This window comes from Rhipicephalus sanguineus, chromosome 1, assembly GCF_013339695.2.
Source record: "Rhipicephalus sanguineus isolate Rsan-2018 chromosome 1, BIME_Rsan_1.4, whole genome shotgun sequence".
Classification (NCBI taxonomy): Eukaryota; Metazoa; Arthropoda; class Arachnida; order Ixodida; family Ixodidae; genus Rhipicephalus; species Rhipicephalus sanguineus.
The window spans coordinates 152,919,586-152,943,075 of NC_051176.1; the positions used below are offsets into that span (position 1 = coordinate 152,919,586).

The 23,490-nt window shown below is 47.2% G+C and overlaps 1 protein-coding gene across 1 annotated transcript in view; it reads left to right on the forward strand.

The window, feature by feature from the left end:
• The window catches only part of LOC119379733 (neuromedin-K receptor), a 193,538-nt gene that overhangs the window by 148,943 nt on the left and 21,105 nt on the right, over positions 1-23,490 (forward strand). The window contains exon 3 of the mRNA XM_049412117.1: positions 19,985-20,085. Coding sequence (XP_049268074.1) covers positions 19,985-20,085 — 101 coding nt within the window. The remainder of the gene's footprint in view (positions 1-19,984; positions 20,086-23,490) is intronic.

Genomic DNA, 23,490 nt, shown 5'->3' on the forward strand with positions numbered 1-23,490 from the left:
GCAGATGTCACGTGGTTGTGACGGTGAAGGAAGGAATCGCAGCCGGTAAAGATGGAACTCTTTTGGACGAGCTTATGCCCAGAAAAAGAATTACACTCAAAGTGCGACGATATCGGCTCACGCAGTCGTAGGTCGTCGAATAATCTGGTCATCCACGGAACGCGTCGTCTTTTATACTTCAGTGAGCGAACCTTCCAGCGTTATCGCTGGTGCTCGCGAAAACTCCTAAAAGACTTGACTATTCTTGTCCCGCGCATAATCTTAAAGGAACAACCTCAAACAATCACAAAGCTTCCCAAACATAGCGGCGTGATCTGCGCCGAGCAGTGCTAGCAGTACTTGTGGGTGGAACCCGATCATATCAAAATAAAGAAACAAGGGGGCGCGGCTATACCGGGTGTTGCAAGAAATGTGTCCAAAATCCTTAAAAATCAAGAAAATGCGATATTTGCTCGCTGCCTTCACAAATACATTTTCTATAGCGACCGACACCTTAAGATGGTTAAAGACATCGTTTGAGTCAGTAATGAAAAAGTTAAATTAATTAACTTTTTATTTAATAAAGCTAGGCGGTTATGGCAATTGGCAGAATTGAAGTCCTTCATGCGAAGACCCCATCGCAGATTTGAGATATTGAAAAAGCGGCTTGTGATAATTATTGTGGCGTAATGAAATTCAATCAAATTCAATGGCGAAACCGAAATCGAGGCACCGATGAGCGCAACAAGCAGACGACCGGAATGACGTCACTGTTCAAGACAACGATTACAGAGGTGTAGTTCTTCCGCGTTCGTCCTCGTATGTGCCCCATGCGTGCTATAGTTGCAGGCGCAGCCTGCACACCAACACAACGAAGTCGGTTGATGGTTCATATAACGACGCTCACTCATTCTGGACGTCGCAGAAGAGTATGCAGTTGCGCTTTTCCGCGTTTCGGTTTTGGTTTAGCCGCGGAATTTGGGTGAATTTCATTGCTTCGCAATTATTGCTAGAGGCCGCTTCTTCGAAATCTCAAAGCTGCAATGGGTTCTTCGCATGAACGACTTCAATTCTCCCGTTTGACATAACCACCTAACTCCACTATTTAAAAAAATTAATTGAACTTTCTTAATTACTGTCCTAAATGATGTCTTTAGCCACCGTAAGATGCCTGCGGCTACACCAGAAGGAACTGTGAAGGCATCGAAGAAATATCGCATTTCCCTGATTTTTGAGGATTTGGGACACATTTCTTGAAGCACCATATATATATATATATATATATATATATATATATATATATATATATATATATATATATATATATATATATATATATATATATATATATATACATATATATATATGTATATATGTATATATATATATATATATATATATATATATATATATATATATATATATATATATATATATATATATATATATATATATATATATATATATATATATATATATTGGGAGAGGCCTTTGCCCTGCAGTGGTCGTAGACAGGCTGATGATTATCTCTCTCTCTCTCTATATATATATATATATATATATATATATATGGTGCTTCAAGAAATGTGTCCCAAATCCTCAAAAATCAGGGAAATGCGATATTATATATATATATATATATATATATATATATATATATATATAATCATCAGCCTGTCTACGACCACTGCAGGACAAAGGCCTCTCCCATATATATATATATATATATATATATATATATATATATATATATATATATATATATATATATATATATATATATATATATATATATATATATATATATGTATGTGTGTGTGTGTGTGTGTGTGGTGTGTGTGTGTGTGTGTGTGTGTGTGTGTGTGTGTGTGTGTTCGCCTGAGGGCTAGGTTGTCCTACAGAAAAGTTGCAAGCTACCTTATGGCTCTTTTATTATGGGCACGTGTGGATGCAAACAATGAAAAAGAAAAGCACAGGATTGGTGGCTACAAGCACTTGAGGGAAACAATTGCGCCACATTATCCTCAAAAGACGGAATTCACTGTATGGCACGAATCTCTCGCTCTTTCCCACAAAGTGTGTGTCCAACAGTCCAAAGTGTATTATGGCGTTAAGCAACACTGGACGCTACGCTTTCCGCCTTGAATGCGTGTCGGATAAAAAATTCAGGGCTGCCTCATGAATATTCGCCTTGCTTTTAATGTGGGCAGCGAATTGAACGTGCACGCATCTGTTTATTGTTCGGTATATGAGCCTTCATTACGCTCGGAGGTGTGCATTTATAAATCCGGCAGAAAAGGAAGATTTTCTTATTTTAGGGGCGAAGCACCTTAGGGTCGAGGCTTGTACGTTGTGCGTTGTCCGTGCTCCCGGCACAGCACCGTGTAAAATCGAAGTACCAGGTTTAACAGTGTACTAATATCAATCATAATTGCGCCGAAACAATATAAAACACCTACAAGCACAAACCCTTTATACTAGTCGGGGACTTCAACTGACACATTATGGACTTAGAAGAACAGACTGTTGGGCGAATTGGTAATGCATTATGTGGAAAACTGCGCGAAAAACATAGACAAAGGAAGAAACGGACAACACAAGCGCATTGTGTTGTCCGTTTCTTCCTTTGTCTACGTTTTTCGCACAGTTTTCCACATAATACATGAGGGACCTTAGGATCTAGCTTTGTTGTCGACTTTCACTGTCGGCTGTCACGGTATATAGAAAACTGTTGCTATAATCGAAACATATGTGTGTATGTGAATAAAAAAAAGGTTTACAATAGAAGAACATCAATCATAATTGTGACAGAGCAATATACCACGCCTACAAGCACAAACCCTTGGTACTAGTCGGCGACTTCAACGTACACATTATGGACCTTAGGACCGAGCTTTGTCGTCGACTCTTTATGTCACTTTATGTCACTCAATTTACATTATATGGGGTAACGCTCGGGTAACATACGGTTACTTACCCATACGATACCCAGAGTTCGCTCACTCGTCATGATTCGCTTCGTGGAGATGCGTGGATTTTTTTCTACAATGACAGCCAGAAGCTCCCAGAAAAGCTGCTGCACGCTTTCCCAAGCGTTGATCGATGGCTGCCTAATCGTGCGTCCCTGCATCCTTGTTGAAACAGGACACTAAATTAAAGTGAGGTAACGGCTTACGTCAACACACGGAGCACCAAGCACTGTTTTACATTTTAGGACAATGCTCTGGAGTACATGACAGCGCGAGGTGTTCTCGAAAATCTGGTGCTAACTAAATTTTCTTTTTCTTTTGTAATATTTGTGACATGTCTTGCAGCCACATGCAAATACGCACACATATATTTTTTTTGCAAAAAGAGGGCGACCACTCATCCTTGAAGGTTTTCGAGGAGCTTAGTGCGAGTTTTGCCTGGGTTTCTCTCTCTTCCTGCATCATAAGAACACAGAAGGAAAACAACAACAACAACAACAACAACAATCCATTTTTACACAGTGGGACAGCGTATATTGAAGAGGACCAACGTTTTTGGACACGGATATTTGTTTGAGCACATGTCTGTTGATCGGGGCTCTGTCTGCTAGGCTTTATTTCATCCAAAGTTTACATCAGAACGAGTCGTTCACAGAAAACATAATATTGGGCCCGTTTAATGGCCCGCTGGAACCATGTAAATAATTCTTGAAGTTCTTAGAGTGGATGATTGATGACCAAAGACGGCGCTGAGTTTTTCGGGGGTTGCCGCTGCCAGTGAGCGTTAAAGATGACAGAGCAGATTCATTGGGGACTCTAATATATTTATTCAAGTTTCTTGAGAAACGTACCCTGCTCTCTCCACATGTCCTACGCAATTGTATGAATCGAACGAACCCTTGAAACCGAGGGAAGAGTATGACAGATTGCTTGTTTACTGAGTTGAAACTAGTTGAGATATTAAAGTGAATAGCAATGAGAGCGGGAAAAAAATCGGCAGATCCCACGCCTTGCGGGAGGGAATCGATTTCATGCGGAGCAGTCAGCGAGTAGTTCTATGCTGCATTTTTTTTTGCTTTGAGTCAAGCGTTACGAGGTGTATCGACGTGTTTTTGTAAGAAAAGTAGTTGTTTGCGCATCGTGGGCTTACCAGGCACGTCGACAACACTGGCGTTTAAAGGGTAACTTATGGTCCGACGAAACGTCAGCACTCATGTTAGAGCACATACGTCAGTATTATCGAAACGAAGTGCACTTTACGGTGCGATGATGTGAATATCATACGTAACTTTCGTTAGCGTATTCATCCGGGGTCGAGCGGTGCTTGAATATAGCTTGCTGAATTATAGGAATACAAATGTAATGTTTATTAGACTGCTACAAAAGCAGAGCCAACACTGGAACCACAGACGTTAACCTGACATGACGCCTGTATCGTAGGAGTGCATATGTAGTGTTTATTTTCTTTGTTATAAAATTAGATAGCCAGCACCACAACTACAATTGACGTTGCACCGACATCACGCCTGCATAGGGTGTGTCTCCAAAGCAGTTTCTAGACCTGGCGTGGCTCTGTGGTAGAATGCCTGACTGCCACGCAGAATGCTTGGTTTCAATTCCTGCTGGGATCCTATTTTTTATTCTTTGCATTCGTCGGATCAACGCTGCATGCCGATGTCGGTTTTTCCTAACGCTCTCGCATTTAAATTTCCAATGTCTGTTCGCGCCGTTCCTGGGTAGATATAAACTCTCAATCACCTGTTGCGCATACCCGTACACCGCGGCCCGTGGTAAACGGGTATGTGCCACACGTGTCTGAAGGAAAGGGTTTGAAGACGTACGCGACAGGATTTTCACGTTATTCACGTCATGACCCGACAGTCATATTCGTCAAATCCTCTTACCCTCCCATGCCAATTTTCGTCTACACAAGTTAAGGAGGTGATCACGATAGCCCCCAGACGTAGGCGGCTAGATAGATAGATAGATAGATAGATAGATAGATAGATAGATAGATAGATAGATAGATAGATAGATAGATAGATAGATAGATAGATAGATAGATAGATAGATAGAAACGCTCAAAGTGCCTACGGTTCGCTAAGAACTGCTTCGCATTTAAAAACGATTGACACGTGACAGGGGGCATTCTAACTCACGTGTTCGCGTTATGCATGCGATGTTCTCATCAAATGAGCTACCACGGCGCTATTTGTCAGTCCAGCTTATTGGACATTTATGTATGTTAAATATACCCCTGTTAATACTTGCCGGTGCCATCACTTGTGACCTGGGAGGTGGGGCTAGAACATGCACTGACGGCAATTGGTCGTGTGCTTCCTGCCGGCATTCAAGCCGCTCGAATCGGGACCATGGCCATGTAATGAACGAGAATAGTGGAACAGATCAATAGCCTGGCTCTTTTCTGTTGGCTCCATTCATATGAAGCGAATACATAATCACCCTTTAGCGCGGTGACTTTCACGGTGGATGTGGTATGTTGTGTACCGCAGTCATCACCTGCTACGTGGGCAGCATTGCGAATACGTGGGTTCGTAACCCACCTGCCTCCAGTTTTTTTTAAATGCGAAGCATTTCTTAGCGAACTTCTGCGAGTTTGAGCGTATCTATCTATCTATCTATCTATCTATCTATCTATCTATCTATCTATCTATCTATCTATCTATCTATCTATCTATCTATCTATCTTATCTATCTATCTATCTATCTATCTATCTATCTATCTATCTATCTTATCTATCTATCTATCTATCTATCTATCTATCTATCTATCTATCTATCTATCTCTATCTATAGCCGCCTACGACTTTGTGCTCTCCTGGCCGTTTCGTTAATCGGATGTTTACCAAAATTGGTATGGAATAATATGATCGTATTACGAACATAAATAACAGGTCATAACATGAAAATCATGACATGCATGTCATGAACAGCATGATTTACATTCCACGGCCTTGGGGCTCTTGCAGCCATTCCGGTAATTTCATATATACCAAAACTGGTATGACGTGACAAGAGTTCATGGCGAACATAATGACGGGCCCTAACGTGCAAATCATGACACGCATGTCATGTGCGGCATAATTTACATGACATGGTCTCGGGGCGCTTCGCGGCCGTTTAAATGATTGGATATATACGAAAACTGGTACGACGAGACATTTCGACATGACGAACATAACTGACACGTGGTAACATGAAAATCATGACACGCGTGTCATGCACGTCATGATTTACATGCCACGCTCATGACGCACTCGCGGCCGTTTCGCTAGGTTGATATACACCAAAATTGGCATTGCGCGATGTGACTGTATGAAGAACATGAATAACAGGTGGTAACATGAAAACCATGACATGCATGTCATGATTTACATGCCACGCTCATGGTGCATTCGCGGACGTTTCGCTGGCTTGATATACACCAAAATTGGTATTGCGCGATGTGACTGTATGAAGAAAATGAATAACAGGTGGTAACATGAAAACCATGACATGCATGTCATGTATGTCATGATTTACATGCCACGGTCATGACGCACTCGCGGCCGTTTCGCTAGGTTGATATACACCAAAATTGGTATTGCGCGGTGTGACTGTATGAAGAACATGAATAACAGGTGGTAACATGAAAACCATGACATGCATGTCATGATTTACATGCCACGCTCATGGTGCATTCGCGGCCGTTTTGCGGGCTCGATATACACCAAAATTGGTATTGCACGACGCGACTGTATGACGAACGTAAATTAGAGGTGGTAACATGAAAATCATGACATGCAGATCATGTACGACATGATTTGCAAGCCACACTCATGATACATTCGCGGCCGTTTTCCTAGCTTGATATATACCAAAATTGGTATTGCGCGACGTGATTGTATGACGAACATGAATAACCCATTTGCAGGCATCCTTCACAGTAGTTCTTAAAAATTAAGGTTTTCTTTCCGAGAATATTTCCGGAATATTCACCATTATTTAGTGTAATTCCATGATGTGTACAAACTGAAATAAAATAAAATTTATAATATCTATACGACAGCTGTTGACGGTACAAGCCGTATTCATCTAAGTTGAGCGAGCAGTCCTGACTTGCAGGGTTCAGGAAACATAGAGCAAACCACCGAAGGCAAGTAAGAAACACGCACCAGCTCACTCATCCCAGCTGCGCTTGAACGCAGGTCGACGACGATGCGCCAGCGTTAGGCCAGGTTGTGTTGTCTTAACAGCTGAGAGATCTGCGAAGCATGCAGAAACAGTCAGTCAGTCACTTCCAAAGCAGACGACGCACAAATTTAACAAAGTTTGCTTCCATGAGAAATGAGTATAGTGAACGTAATAATATTGCCCGCGGACGTGGTCACACTTTTGTATTATGCGCCAAGGTTCCTCATTAGGAACCTAGTGACAATGAAAGAACTGGTGTATGGAAAGAACTGGTCCATGAAACCGGTTTATATACAACTAAGCTTTTCCAGACTATTTACGACTTGGTAATAAGGCTACTCCATCTCCGGAGAGCACAGACAACGCAGATATGGCAAGGAACAGAGACCCGTTTATTTTACAGCTTAGCTTTTGTGAACGCAGTCGGTGTGAAGAGTAGTTCGAGTAACCATAGCAAGCAATGAAAGTATGGTGTTTATTTTGCAGACCATAAAAACATAAAAGCCGTAAAAACAGAGACGTCTCACGCGGACCCTGAAACGGTACTGACAAATTTGTATTAACGCACTGAGTCGGCAGAGCAGTGGTTCTCAGCCATGGATGTTTCGGGGACCTCTTGTGGACTGGTGGAAGTGATCAGACACCCCTTGTAGTGAGAGAAAAGAAAAGAAAAAGGGGGGAGGGGTCATAAATTAACGCGACATACAGCGCGAAATAGCTGCCTTTTGTTTCTCCCTGGAAAAGAATGGTCAGACTAAAGTGCCACGCCAATTGCATCTCACCAGCTTGTCAATAAGTTGTGAGGTCTGCGTCCATATTCAGCTTGTTTCTAGCTATGTATGCTCTTCATGTATGCAATCCTGGAAAAAGCATGCTTGCGTGAACATGTCGCAGAAAACTGCAACAAAAGCTCTACAGCCATGGAGAAGGGGAAACATAAGTCAGCTCCTCTGCAATGCAAGATTGTTATGTGGTGAAGCATACAAAAAAATTCAGAAGAGGCCGCTGGCACGGGATTTAGTGCGCCTCCAGAAAACGCATTTTTTTTTTGTTTTTTTTTTCAAGGATCGGTTTCGCGGACCCTTAAAAATGGCTTCGCGGACCCCCATTTGAGAAGCACTGCGGTAGAGCCAGTCCTTAGGAGCATTAGCAGAACTGTTTAAGCTTTCTGCGTAAAGGGTGCAATTTATTGTAAGGCTTTAAACCCCGAATTCAAGACGAGAACTTAACTTTTGCGAGAAGTTTACTTATGAAAGAACTAGAAAAGTTCGAGATAAATTTCGGGAAAGTTTCAAAAACCACACTTAAGGCTCACTTTTGAAAGTACCACTTTTATGCTTTTATGGGTGAGTAATGCTCCTGCAAACGAGGCTACAAATAATTTGCATAACTTGGTTCATTAAATGAAACACGAATAAATGACTAAGTTTTGAGCAACACTGGACGTAAATGCTTCAGCCTTCAGAAGAGAACACTGTGTAAGAAGCAAAATTAATATTGCACGCTGTTGTCGGCTTATCAGCTTTCGCCTGGCCACAATTATAGCAGCCACAACTAGCTTTACTCTTCGTGACGGTCGCCGCCAGAAGCAGCTGCACGCCGATTTGGATGAGGTTAGCTAACCACCATGCGGAATTCTTGTGGAGGGTAAAACTTCGTGAACGAAAAAGGGCTCGCATAAGGCTTTCAAAGGGTCCACTTTATTGTAATGCATATGTACAGCTCATTGTGGCTCATCTCGTCTTACATGAGTGCAGAAAGGCTTTTGCCTTCTTGTGTTACAAGTGTATAACGCCGGCAGAACATTTTTTAAAGCACGTTTAACGCATTTATGAGCCTCGATAAACGTCTGAACTGCTGCTACGCTGCATGGTGCAAGAGTGGATACGCACGCGCGCCGAAATTGCACCAAGACATTTCATGCTTAAGGCTCCTGAGGGCGATCTTGCAAAAAATTTCGCGATGCTCGGAATTTGCACAGAACCGCCACTCCACTCATCGAAGAGTGTGCGGTTTCCGGGCTGCGCTTTCAGGCGCGTTGCATTGCGCGCGCATTACGAACGCTGAAGGTGTGCGAATCCCGCGAAGAAAGCTTACGCTCGATCCAGGAACTGTCCTTAAGATATTACAGAATGTTAATTGCTCCTTATCCGGGTTCACATGCGCGTGTTTCAATAAACAGATTTTGCTTCATGTCGGCATTTATGTTAGTAGTGCAGACTCCATTTTACCGTACCTGTGTTTCGCCGCTTATGCAACGCCAATAGCAGTACTGCCTGTAAGATGCCTCCATGCCTTTGCGGTTACTGTGCAACGGTTATGCGATCTCCGCTGCCTATGCAAATGTCTACCTGGGAGCTGAGCGAAAGGCGATCATCTCCAAGGCGCGAACTTCGTCTGCATTTCACTCGAGCATGCTAATTTAGAACGCAGATGTATATTCTGCCTAAATCTATTCGAAAGCGTGACTCGAACCCGTGATTCTCCTAACATAACTTGGAAACGTGGACTAGTTGGCTAAGTGACTATGCTTCGGGGGTGTTTCAGGCCTGATATCTCTGGACCGCCTTGGCGGTACGAGTCGCTTTCGGGACATTTTCATAGCGTCAAAGCGTCAGAAGCGCATTTAAATGCTGCTACGCCCCACGCCATTTCACCCCCAAAGAGGAGCCGGTCGGACTACGAAACGTCGAGGTATGCAAAAGAAACAAAACTTCGACGGGGCCCTCCTTTTCTTTAATCCATTTGTCGCCTACCAGGCAGGTATCTGCTGAGCGTTCACCTTTAGTTTGGAAAGGGCACAGCGGCATGCATGCGAGGTAATTGCGGCAATGAGTTAAGCGGTTGGAAGCATGTTTTGGTGTAAAATAAAGATACATTGTTCCGTCGGTTTGAAATGGTGGGAATATATGTTTGCTTTTTCATGGCACCAGCGCGGTTTGTGCATGCGATTCCGCGAAGTGGCCTCACTTGGCCGTGTGTGGTGATGCTTTGAGTCGAATAAAAAACGAGTCACCACAAGTATCGAATACTGTCTCACAGTTTGAATGCAAAGGACGCTTGAATAACAAGGTTTTTGTCGGTGTATAAGTTAGGTCGACGAAAAGATGGTAGTAGCCATGAAGCGCGCAGCAGTGTGCGTCGGTGGGCGCCGGAGATGCAACATGCTTCAAACCAGGTATCGATTACAGGGAAATGAGGTACTAGTTCACTGCTTATTTTCAAGACGTCGTGGTAGCTTTTAACAGAATAACCACGGGGTATACTGATAAGAAAAAGAAATGACGCAAACCCGTTCGTTTTGCTAGTTCTACAGCGGAAAAGAAAGAATGCTAATAAAAGGTAAGAAAAAACGCGTTCGGTGGTGCTCACCACCGGTGGGGGGCTCTCGGACGCGGCGTCAGGCTCTTTGGGGTTATAAACAGCTTTCCATAGCTTTCCATGCTATCCATGGCTCATGACTGCGCGGAATATTCAGTCAAATTAGGCTCTACTACACAAAATATTCAACCAGCAAAGGTTTCCATTTGGCCCCCCTTTGATAACCTATCATATTCACACTACAGTCAAACTCGACTATATCCAAACTCGGGTAAATCAAATTATTCTTTACATCGAACTATTTTCGAACAAGATGATGGTTTAACGTCGATGCGTAGGAAAATCTACGGCTACAACAAACAAAAATAGCCGGAACACTTCATATGACGGACATCGGGCAACGCAAAACACTCCAAGAAGTTGGCTTTTCCTCACGGATGGGGACTGTCTCACATTACTTTCAGAGAGCGAGAGGTGTCATTAGGAGGGCGCCGCACGAAGCGAGTAGAAACTACCGCTTGTCGTCACGCGCTTTCTCCCATAATTCCTCGTCGTCGCGCGCGGCCGCCGGGGTCGCCGTTGGCTCCTCCGCGATCCTCCGCTCCCTTTGGGAACGCGACGGCTGCCGTGAACCTGCTATTCTCCGCCAAGCAGATTGCAATCACCACAGTCGAACGTGGAGAGAGAGAGAGAGAGAAAACTTTTATTTGTGAAGGCCTCAAGGATTATCCTCGTTGGGTGGAGCCCTTAGTTCAGGGCCCCATTGGCTCGCGCCACACCACGTGCCCGCTGGATCAGCCGACGCTGCTCCTGCGGCTCTGAGCTGGTCAGCGCAGTCTCCCAAGAGGATTGTGAGGGTGAAGGAATAGGGCGGCAGCCCGGTGGTTGTGGACATTCCCAGGTGCAGTGATACACCGTGGGCTTCGCTCCACAATAGGGACAGTATGAGGGATATTGTGTGGGGTGGAAGAGATGAAGGATGTAAAGGCAGGGGAATGAATTAGTCTGAAGCTGCCGCCAGGCAACAGCGTCTTCTCGGTTGAGTGATTTGTGTGGTGGTGGGAAGTACATGCGGCTTTGTCGGTAGTGTTGTAGCGTTTCAGTGTAGTTGAGTGGTGCTGTTGGTGCATTGTCTGGGTTGGACAGCTCTTCCGATGGCGCCCGGTTTGTGAGCTCTCGAGCTACCGCATTAGCGCGTTCATTGCCATGGAGAGAGGCGTGTCCAGGTGTCCAGACGATACGCACCCTGTGTAACAAAGTGGGGTGTATTGATGTCAGGATACGGTGTGTGTAGGGTGTGACCATTCCTTTCGCTATGTTCCGACAGGCAGTTTGTGAATCGGTAACCACGGTAATTGGTTCGTCCGGTGCTGGTAATTGTGAAGCGTGTAGAATAGCCAGGGCGATAGCAGCCTCCTCTGCCGTGCCGCTGTCCAGGGTTTTAAGTGTAGCCGACACCGTTACAGAATCGGTGTTGTCCACTACGACCAGACACATGGCCCGTTTTTGTGGATATCGGGCCACATCAGTGTAAAGGACTGGTGCGTTAGATGTGCCGTCACCTACGATTCGCATTAGAGCTTTTACTCTTGCTCGTCTCCGGCCTTTATGTCGATCAGGGTGCATATTGCGGGGTATGGGGGCTACTTGAATTTTCCTCCTGATATCTAGTGAAAGATGTTTGGGCTCTTGTTGCGGTTTGTTTGGCACGCTGTATCCCAACCGAGAGAGAATGAGACAACCCTGTCTTGTCCGCTGCAGACGTTCAATTTGGCTGTTAAAATGCGCTTCAATTAGTTCACGTATGGTGTTGTGAACCCCAAGTCGTAGAAGAACAGATGTCTGATGTCACCACTGCGTACAGCATCCAAAGAAGCGCACCGAGTACGATATTGAAGAACAAGGCCGACAATAGGGTCAAAGCGCCCGCCGAGTATGCACAACTGCGCTGTTTACATGGATACAGCATTTTATCTCTTATAACCCGCCTCTGCATATAACCGGCACCCCAACTAGAAAACACGTAAAAATAAAAACTAAAAAAAATGCCGCGTATTGCCATGAAGTCGGCTCACTTGCATTATTTTAGAGCAGTACCGTGAAGACAACTTGCGCACTGAAATTCGCATCGAAAATACAGCAAATTTTTTCCGAAGTTTTATATCGAATTATGCAATATATCGAATTCCCGCTTTGTTTGATAGTTCGATATATGCGGGTTCGACTATGTAGCACAAATAGTTAGCATCAATAAAGGCGGTGTATTGAAAGCATTCCAAGCAAATATTACTGAGAAGAGGTTTATTGGCGGTGCGTTCCTGTGGTGACGCTCTGAACAAACACAGCGAGTCGGGGCAGAGCACCGTCCAGAAAGATGCCAGCGACAAGCAGCGCGAGGCGAGCGTTGGCGATACTGCTGACCGGCGACGCGTCTTCTTCTTCACAATTCGCCCCCGCCGGAAAAGAGCCATCCTGGCGACCTAGGAGTCTGGAGGCAGAGGGCTGTGGTATGGCTTGAGACGTGCCACGTGGACGAGGTCACGTCCACGCCGGCGCATGTCGTCAGATGGGGAAACTGGCTCAATTATAAAGTTCACCGGGGATGTTTGCTCCAAAACACGGTAAGGCCCTTCGTACTTTGGGACGAGCTTTGAGGAAAGCCCAGGAGCTTGGTACGGAACAGCCAGCCATACAAGAGATCCAGGGGAATAGCTGGGACTTGGAAGTGAGTCGGCGTTATTTTCCTTCTGGCGCTGTTGTTCTTGGGATGTAAAGGTGCGCGCGAGTTGGCGGCACTCTTCCGCTTGTCGGGCAGCTTCGGACACAGGTGGGCATTCGGAAGCGTCCGGACGATATGGTAGGAGAGTGTCGATGGTGTGCGAAGGTTCGCGGCCATACAGGAGGAAGAAAGGTGAGAATCCCGTGGTAGCCTGTGTCGCGGTGTTGTATGCGAACGTTATGAAGGGAAGAACGTGGTCCCAGTTACCATGATCAGATGTCACGTACATCGCGAGCATGTCACCGAGGGTGCGGTTGAATCGTTCGGTGAGCCCGTTAGTCTGCGGGTGGTATGCCGTGGTCCGTCGATGAACAACGTGGCATTCGGAAAGCAGCGCTTCGACGACTTCCGAGAGGAAGGCTCGACCTCTGTCACTAAGGAGTTCCCGAGGTGCGCCATGTCGAAGGATGAATTGGCGTAGGACGAAAGACGCTACGTCCCGCGCAGTGGCACTTGGCAGAGCAGCAGTTTCGGCGTAGCGTGTCAAATGGTCCACAGCGACTATGATCCACCGATTGCCATCCGGTGTCATTGGAAGTGGGCCGTAGAGATCTATGCCGACGCGGTCGAAGGGGTTGGCAGGGCACGGAAGTGGCTGCAAGGCTCCAGACGCGCGTGAAGGCGGTGATTTGCGACGCTGACAGTCGGGGCAGCACTGAACAAATTTTCGTACAAAGTTGTACATGCCGCGCCAGTAGTAGCGATGGCGAATACGTTCATAGGTTTTGAAAACTCCGGCATGGCCACATTGTGGATCGTCGTGGAAGGCAGCACATATTTGTGATCTTAAGCTTCGGGGAATTACCAAGAGCCATTTACGGCCTGCGGGAGCGTAGTTCCGTCGGTGTAGCAGCCGATCACGAATGGCGAAATGGGCAGCTTGGCGGCGGAGAGATCGGGATGCAGGAGTGGTCGAGGCTCCCGACAGATAGCCGAAAAGAGAAGCGATCCATGGGTCACGGCGTTGTTCAGTAGCTACGGAGTCAATGTCGAGAGATGTGACTGAGTGTGTGCAGTTCGTTGCGCAGGCCGAGTCTGGAGGTAGAGGCGAACGAGACAAGGCGTCCGCGTCAGAGTGCTTGCGTCCGCTGCGATAGATGACGCGAATATCGTACTCCTGAATTCGGAGTGCCCAACGGGCTAGTCGGCCAGACGGATCTTTCAACGTGGCGAGCCAACAAAGGGCATGGTGATCCGTTACCAGGTCGAACGGGCGACCGTACAAATACGGGCGGAACTTGGTAAGCGCCCATACTAGAGCTAAGCACTCCTTTTCAGTGACGCTGTAATTGGTCTCTGCTTTTGTCAGCGTACGACTCGCATAGGCGACGACGTATTCGGAGTAGCCGGGCTTACGTTGGGCGAGGACAGCGCCAAGACCGACCCCACTAGCGTCTGTATGCACTTCAGTTGCAGCTGTTGGGTCGAAATGGCGAAGGATGGGAGGAGAAGTGAGCACACGACGGAGCGTAGCAAACGCGACGTCGCACTCAGGAGACCAGGAGGAGAGGTCTGTGTCGCCGCGTAGGAGCTGGGTCAACGGCGACATGATGGACGCGAAATTTCGGACGAAGCGCCGGAAGTAGGAGCATAGTCCGACAAAACTTCGAAGCTCTTTGATGGTAACAGGCTTCGGGAACTCGGCGACGGCACGAAGTTTCGCAGGGTCGGGTAGAACACCGTGCTTAGATACTATGTGGCCTAAGATGGTCAGCTCCCGCGCGGCGAAGCGACACTTCTTAAGGTTGAGTTGCAGTCCAGCGTTGGTTAAACACGTCAAAACCTGTCTGAGCCGATGTAGATGGGTAGGAAAATCGGGAGAGAAAACGACAATATCGTCGAGGTAGCATAAACACATAGACCACTTGAGGCCACGCAATGTGTTGTCCATGAGTCGTTCAGACGTGGCAGGTGCGTTGCAAAGGCCAAAGGGCATCACGTTAAATTCGTACAGCCCGTCAGGTGTAATAAATGCAGTTTTCTCGCGATCAGCTTCAGCCATCGGAACCTGCCAGTAGCCAGAACGTAAGTCTAAGGACGAGAAGAATTCTGCTCCTTGGAGGCTGTCAAGGGCGTCGTCGATGCGCGGCAAAGGATAGACGTCTTTCCGCGTCACCTTATTTAAGCGACGGTAGTCGACGCAAAAACGAATAGACCCGTCCTTCTTGCGAACTAGCACGACAGGAGATGCCCAAGGACTGTGGGATGGTTGAATAACGCCACGGCGTAGCATCTCTTCGACCTGGTCGTTGATGACGTGACGTTCTGCAGCAGAGACGCGGTACGGTCTTTGACGCAACGGCTGGTGCGAACCGGTGTCAATGTAGTGGTGGACTTCCGACGTGCGGCCCAACTGCGGCTGAGAAACATCGAACGAAGTCGTGAAGTGTTGGAGAAGTCGAAGAAGCGCGGCGCGTTCTTCGGCAGTCAGGGTATCAGCGATTGAACTCGTGAATATTTCACTCGACGAGCCCTCCTGTGTTGAAAGGGCAAGAAGGTCGCTCGAGTCAGTATGACACGATTCGTCTGGCACGTTCAGAAAGAACGAAGGGTCAAGCTCTTCCACGCGACCGAGACATTCGCCGACAAGCAACGTAACCGGTGCGGAGAGGGAATTGTAGACAAAAATATTGCTGTGGCCGGCAGCGATGTCAAGAGCAGCAAAAGGCAGTGGGACGGCTCTGCGACTCATGAAGGTGTCGGAAGGTGTGAACAAGACCGTAGCATCGTTGAGGCCACCGCAAAAGACAGGGACAACGGCAAGAGAGGCAGGCGGAATGTCGGTGTCCTCGCGCACGACGAGTTTAGGCAGCTGAACAAGAGCGTCGTGGAATGGCTCTGCACACAGCGGCGAAAATTCAACTTCAGCGCGTGCGCAGTCGATGACGGCATTGTGACGTGATAGAAAATCCCACCCGAGGATGACGTCGTGCGAGCAGGCAGAAAGAACAATAAACTCCACGACGTACATAGTGCCTTGTATGAATACGCGGGCAGTACAGGATGCGAGAGGTGTGATGTGCTGTGCGCTGGCCGTGCGTAGCGACAGTCCAGAGAGCGGCGTGGTCACTTTGCGTAGTGAACGGCAGAGCTTGGCGGCTATAACAGAAACGGCTGCGCCGGTGTCTACAAGGGCAAATGAAGGAAAACCATCGACAGATACGGCGACTACGTTAGCAGGGGAAGTGCGAGGACTTGGGCAGTTCGAAGATGGCGCAGTTCTTGCCTCTTGAACTGCGGCGTTTAGTTTTCCTGGTTCGAGGGTCCGGGTCGGCGACGCATTGGGGAGAGCGATCGCCGTCGAGGAGATGGTGAGCGGCGCGACGGAAAGTCAGGGTGGTCAGTGTAAGCATCCGATGGTGAGGGTCCGGTAGGAGATGGGCGCATGGGATGAGCTCCGTATTGGAACGGCCGGGTAGCGTCGCTGGATGTTTGAAAGCGACGGCGACAATATCGAGCAACGTGCCCTGGAGTACCGCAGGCGTAGCAAATGGGGCGATTGTCAGGAGTCCTCCAAGAAGTGCTGACTCGCGGCTCGGCCCAAGATGTAGGAAGAGGTGCAGATCGGTGGGCATATTGCTGCATAGGTGGGTAAGGCTGCTGGGGAGGCCTACGCACCACCTGGGCATACGTAATAGGTGAGGCTACGGGCTGCATAACCGGCGCATATGTAAGAGGCGCGGCCACGGACTGCTGATGGTGAGCGACGGGAACGGCTTGAGCGACCTCTTCGGCAATAACAGTGCGGAGCGTTGGCGGCAGACGAGAGGGCGGCTCCTGTGTGAAGGGGACCAAGGAAAGTTGACGAGCAACTTCTTCGCGCACGAAGTCCTTGATCTCCTGAAGCGTCGGCGAGTGCTCGGGAACAGTACCAAGACTCGAGAGCGAGTCGGCGTGCGATGAAAATGGCCGAGTCAGGGCGCGCTGCTTCCTCAACTCGTCATAACTTTGGCATAAAGTGACGACTTCCGAAACTGTGCGAGGATTCCTGGCCAGGAGCATCTGAAATGCGCCATCGTCGATCCCTTTGAGGATGTGCTGAATCTTGTCCGACTCAGGCATGGCGGCGTTGACACGGTTACAAAGATCGATGATGTCTTCAATGTAACTTGTGAACGTTTCGGACGGCTTCTGTGCTCGTCTGCGCAAGCGTTGTTCGGCGCGGAATTTACGGACAGCGGGTCGGCCAAACACTTCAGCGAAAGACGTCTTGAATACTGACCATGTCGGGATGTCGCTTTTGTGGTTGTGATACCACATTTCGGCAACGTCAGTGAGATAAAACACGACGTGTGTCAACTTGTCGGCGTCATCCCACTTGTTGTGTGCGCTCACCAGTTTGTAGTTTGTGAACCAGTCTTCTACGTCGGTCTCACCGGCACCGCTGAAAACCTTGGGGTCCCTCAGCCGAGGAACTCCGGTGCCGCTGCCGGACTGGGCGGACGGGGCCGGTTGGTCGACGTTGGTTGTCATGACGGGCGGAAGTGTTCTGCTTCGCAGCTCCAGGTTCAGTTGACGGGGACCCTCAGCACCCTCCACCAATTGAGAAGAGGTTTATTGGCGGTGCGTTCCTGTGGTGACGCTCTGAACAAACACAGCGAGTCGGGGCAGAGCACCGTCCAGAAAGATGCCAGCGACAAGCAGCGCGAGGCGAGCGTTGGCGATACTGCTGACCGGCGACGCGTCTTCTTCTTCACATTACATATAACTCCGCGCGCGCGGAAGCCCCTGTTCAGACCTGAAGCGCCTGTCCTGTCGTCTTGTGTTCCTTTTTTGTAATCGTGCTTCAGCGCTACAAAACGTCTGTTAGCAAACACCAACTCGTCCAGCAACACGTTCCTCTGAATTGGTAGGCGAAACGAGTCTCTTTTTTCTTTTTTTTTTGTTGGTGCCCCAATGCCATCTTTTCCAGAGCAAAACTGGTGCTACCCAATGTTCACGTTTACTGCGAATGGGGATCTCGCCACGTTATGTAAAAAGAGAGCGATGTAACGGCCTCTTGTTGAACAATTTACATAGTTGTTCAAATGCTTCGTTTTGCAGGCACCATTCTTTCCCGCATTTGCTATGCGCGTGCCCATGCCTGACAGCTCGCGCTGAGCGGTAAACGCTACTTGTGCTCCATGCTTCCCAACAACTTTCTTGATATTTTGCGAAACTACGAATATCACATGAACCTTTCTTCTTCTTTTGTTTTTGTCGGATTCTAGAATTGCTTGGTTTTTCCTTTTAAGCTTGACATGTAGGGCCTCAACGATCGTCCTATGCTCTTGTGACTCCAGTGTCCCCTTAAAACTCCAGTGTCGCCGAAGCGACAAAATCGTCAATCCACTATCTTCATCATGACAGTTAGGATGACGTTGACTCATGAATATTGTCTAATATTTATACATAAGTTTTATTTAAAAGCTGTTGACAAAATGCCACCTTGAGTAGTGTAGCCACTCCTGCATTTTGTTACCAAATTTTAAGGCTCTAGTTGCTGCTGTATACAAGCTTGCCCCAGTTTACAAAATTGCGTTTCTTTTTGGCCGTTAAAAGTAATCATAAGGTTATTTTGTTAAAGGTGGTGAATATTTGTTGCAGATAAAGTGTTCTGAAATTTTTAGGCTGTTTCAAAAATGGTTACGTTACCATTCTAGGGTGGCTTTGAAAATGGTTGTCTACTATTCGAAAACTAATCGAATAGTATTCGATTCGTATTCGTATTTGATTCGGAGTCATCGGTATTCGATTCACATTCGATTCGGTTCTACAATGGACTATTCGCACACCCCTAGTTTTAATGTCTTCCGCCGCAGCTGACAAGCAGAGGGGGAAGACATCTTTGAGACTGCCACTTTATTCGGAAGCAAGTTATCTGCAGTAGCTTACCTGTGGCTTCTATGCTATGTATGATTTTTCTGTCTAAGTTTGAACAAAATCTAAAATAAATCACAGCAAACGACGATAGAGTGCTTCGCCCTTTCCGATACGTAAATGACTTTATGATTTTATGGTCTTTGCCCTGAGACTGCTTGGAAGCTGTGGCGGTAGACGTTCTTTCTTATTTGAAGAACGTTCTGACAACATAAACTTTAGCTTTGAGCTTCCTCAAGAAAAGCGCATTAAAGTTTTTAGATCTAACACTGACTTTACAGGACGACAGCCACGTGTGCTTGGTTTACTCCACAAGAACTAAAAAGGCTTTGCTGCCGCTTCATTCAAGCCATTCTAGGCTGCTAACCAGAAGCGCAGACACTTTACGTTTCAGGGGTGCGATAGAGAAAAGCCACTGATTTTAGAAAAGCAAGTGTTTGCCACACGCAGGAACCACCCAAAAGCAATCTGGCGCGGCGAAATTTCTAAGCCGTATATTGAAGGTTTTTGAAACTACCATTCACTGCATGTTTTTTATGATGTGTAGGTGCCCCAGAGTTGAATAAAGCTTTTGAAACTGCGTCAACGTCGTTGCTTTGTTGATCACTTCTAGAATAAATGTTTTTCAGTTGACACTGAATGGCGAATATCGGGCAACGTTTACGCGGGGTCCCACGATGCTGTTCGCGTTCAGCGTGAGATTGTTGGTGGGGTATATTCGTTTAGCGCCCGTGTTCGTCGGTTTTTAACTCTGTCCTTGTCTTTTCTTGTGAGATAGATGCTTCGATGTTTGTTTCTTGAAAGAAAGCGAACACGGAAGGAGTTGCAGTGAGCTCAATGCCCCAGCTTCTAACGAACATTTTTTTTTGTTGTTTCGTTCCAGGTGACCAAGATGATGTTCATTGTGGTAGCCATCTTTGCGCTGTGCTGGCTGCCATACCAGACATACAACATCCTCACCGAGATCTACCCGGAAATAAACACGTGAGTGTTGCCAAAATGCATGATGCACGACTCACGAGCACTTCGCTTATTTTCTACGAGCAATCGCGCAACGTTATTTACAACCGGGCGTAGAACATGTTTAGTTTACATCCAAAATAACAAGAGCGCTGTGGTACAGTCTGGTTACCACAGCGTTTACGGCACTATAACATTATGACGAAAATCGATTAAGTGTCGCTTCTTTACTTATATTTTTGTGGCACTGCTCGTGCACACATTCGCTGGTGTCAGCGTAGCAGCAGCCGTGGATGCCAGAGGTGACTTTCGCTCACATCGTCGGAAAGACTCGCGAGGCAGGGGCCATCGTTTACGATGCAAGGACCGCGCACGCGTCGGGGCCTCTTGATTTAGTCAACACTCCTCGCCACACGGATGGCGTAATTTGCTGTTAAACGAATGTTACTAAACATCTCAGAAGTACGCAACAATACATTTCAGCTCGCTTGATGTAGCTTGCCGGTCTGCCGTCAGGGTGGTTCGACGACGACTATTTAGTTTCTCGCAACGTAACTATGAGGGGTCTCAGTGCAATGAAAAGTAAGGTCCCTCTAAAGAACAAGTTTTCGAGGTAGCGACATTCCTCCACTTCGTTCCGTTGGCTCCGCGAACCCCATTACCTTCCCGGAAAACTGCCGTGCCCAATAACGTTAAAAACTATCAACTGATTAGCGGAAAGAGGTAATATTTTATATCTATTATTATTTATATGACACTGATTTCTTTCAAAACAGCGGTAATTCGCACACAGAGTAACCATTCGTTCATATTAAATTATAATCTACATCATGTCGAGATGCATAATATGCGCTATCTAACCGTCAACACTGTTAAACTTTGATGTGATGCCGGTAGCCACGGCATCTCGCATGCTCTATCGTATGTAACAGGCGCGTTGGGCGAGATCTTGCAAAGTGGTGTGCCAAACATTCCGTGCTTATTGCTGCTTCACGGGATGGCAGTAACCAAAGCGCAGCAACTTTTCGTGACTAGTGCATAAAATCGGCTCTCACATATATGTAGCGAAACCGCTCAAGTATTAAAACGAATGGCATTCGACGTTTGTCTGAAAAAAAAAACGAAAGAAAAAAGAAATGGCACATCGCGGAATTGTGAGGTGAATTCAAAATGTTTTATATTTCATCAAATCGACGTTTGAAGTGACCTCGTTTCCGCAATAAGGGAGTTTGAAATGGTACCAAAATAAATTTCACACATTGAAAACGCACTCCACGCCGCTATGGTAGGGTTTCTGACGAGACGCGTGTAGTTTCGCGCGTCGATGACGGTGGTGCTACATTTATACATTCCATTAAAAAAGCCACAATTGTCCCGCAAGGGCGAAGCAATGAATCTGACAGCAATAAATTGGATCGTTATACGAAAAAAGGCTGAACAGCTCCCTCATTTAGGAAACACGGCAGCTGCAGCGAGTGAAGTGACCTTCGTGCTGTCTATGGCTTCAACGTAAATTTTGCGATGAGAGCACAACATGTGCAAAGGTACGAGCCACCTGCTAATACCATCTAGAGATACAAGCGCCACTGCGGGCAACTACGGCATCTAAGTCCAAGTACGCCTTTCCTCCCGGAGGCACACAGCCCACCCTCCGGCTCCTATCTCTATGCGCCTTTGGCGTGACGAAAGGCTGGCGGGGTGTTTCCTCTCTGCTAGAGCAGCGATCAACAGCAGCTCTCGGACGCTTTAATTCCCACACGGAACATACGACGCGCGGGGCGGTGTTATCGATTCGGAGTATATACGAAACATCACGGCGGCGGCGATCCCGACGGCGAAAACCCACCGAAAGTGTTTATATATTTGCGATCGCAATAAAGAAGAAAGAAAAACAACTTACTTTGGACCCACTTCCTCCCCTCAAGAGCATCGTCTGCTCTTTTGGCTACGACTGCGCATCAGTACCGGTAAAAATCCGACCGATCCTCTGGCGCATTCGCATTGGATTTGAACTTTCCGGGAATATATTAGATATCACCACTAGCCGCTTAGAACATCATGTGCCAGCAACGCACCAATCGATAATAATAATATCTAGGGTTTAACGTCCCAAAACAGCGATATGATTATGAGGGACGCCGTAGTGCAGGGTTCCGGAAATTTCGACCACCTGGGGTTCTTTAACGTGCACCTGAATCTAAGTACACGGGCCTCAAGCATTTTCGCCTCCATCGAAAATGCAGCCGCTGCGGCCGGGATTCCATCCCGCGATCTCTGGGTCAGCAGCCGAGCGCCATAACCACTAGACCACCGTGGCGGGGAACGCAGTATGCTCAGTGCTTCGAAATCTGGGCAAAAGGGCAAAATAAGTCTAATTCGGCATTGAGCCATGTCTTGAAATATCCAGTAAAATGGTTTCAATACTGCAATCGGGGTATCAGTGATAGAATAGCGTTTTCTAGGACCTGCGCCATTAACCCATATATGCCCAAACCACGGTGTAAGAATAAGTTAGGTGATGACTCTACCACCGGCGCCGCGTCCAGATTATGTTCGCCGCCTTGGCTGTTTCCTTTTGGCTGCGACAGGTAGCGCAAACAGACGGGGGCTCATTGGGGAAAGGCGGCGATCCGCGCGTAGTAGGTTATTGTTGCGGAGCCTCGCTTGTTTATTACGCGCGATATACTTATGTCACATAGATGTGAATAAATTAGTACACTGGGATTCTGCAGTAACGAAATTTATTTGCAGTAACGAAATTTATTTTCTAATTGTATATGAAAATTATTTCCCAAAAGCGTTCTTCTCATATAAATGTTCCGACCACGGTGTTGTTCCGACAGCAGCAAACGTTGGTCTGGAGAGCGGTCGCATTTTTGACGCGACCGCGTTAAAGAGCTCGTTTCGCTTAATTCCGATATCGACGGTGTCGGCGGCGTCGGCGTCTTTGGTTCTGAGCAAAAATGCAGCGTTGGCCGTGAGTGAAAATTCGAGGTAGTTGCAATAAGGATAGCAGCTCGAAGGATAGCAGCTGGAGGGCATTTGCGGTTTGGCCTACCTTGCGGCAGGCAGTGTCAACCGAAGAGCGAAGGCACGCTAGCGATAAGGCAGGCGATAGTGTGCGTGCGTGCTCGTGTGCGCGCGTGCGCGTGTGTATTGCGATTGCGAGTGCGTGCGCGCGCGTGTGTGCATTTGCGCGCGTGCGTATGTGTGCACGTCTGTGGGCATGTGCGTGTGTGCATTTGTGTGCATGCGTGTGTATGCATTTGTGTGCGTGCGCGTGCATGTGTGTGCGTATGTGTATTACGTGCGTGCTCGTGTGTGTGCACCCGTGTGTGTATTGCGAGTGTGTGCTCGCGCGCATGTGTGAGCGTGTGTTGTGTGCATGTGTGTGCGTACATTTGTGCCTGCGTGTGTGTGTGAGTGCAT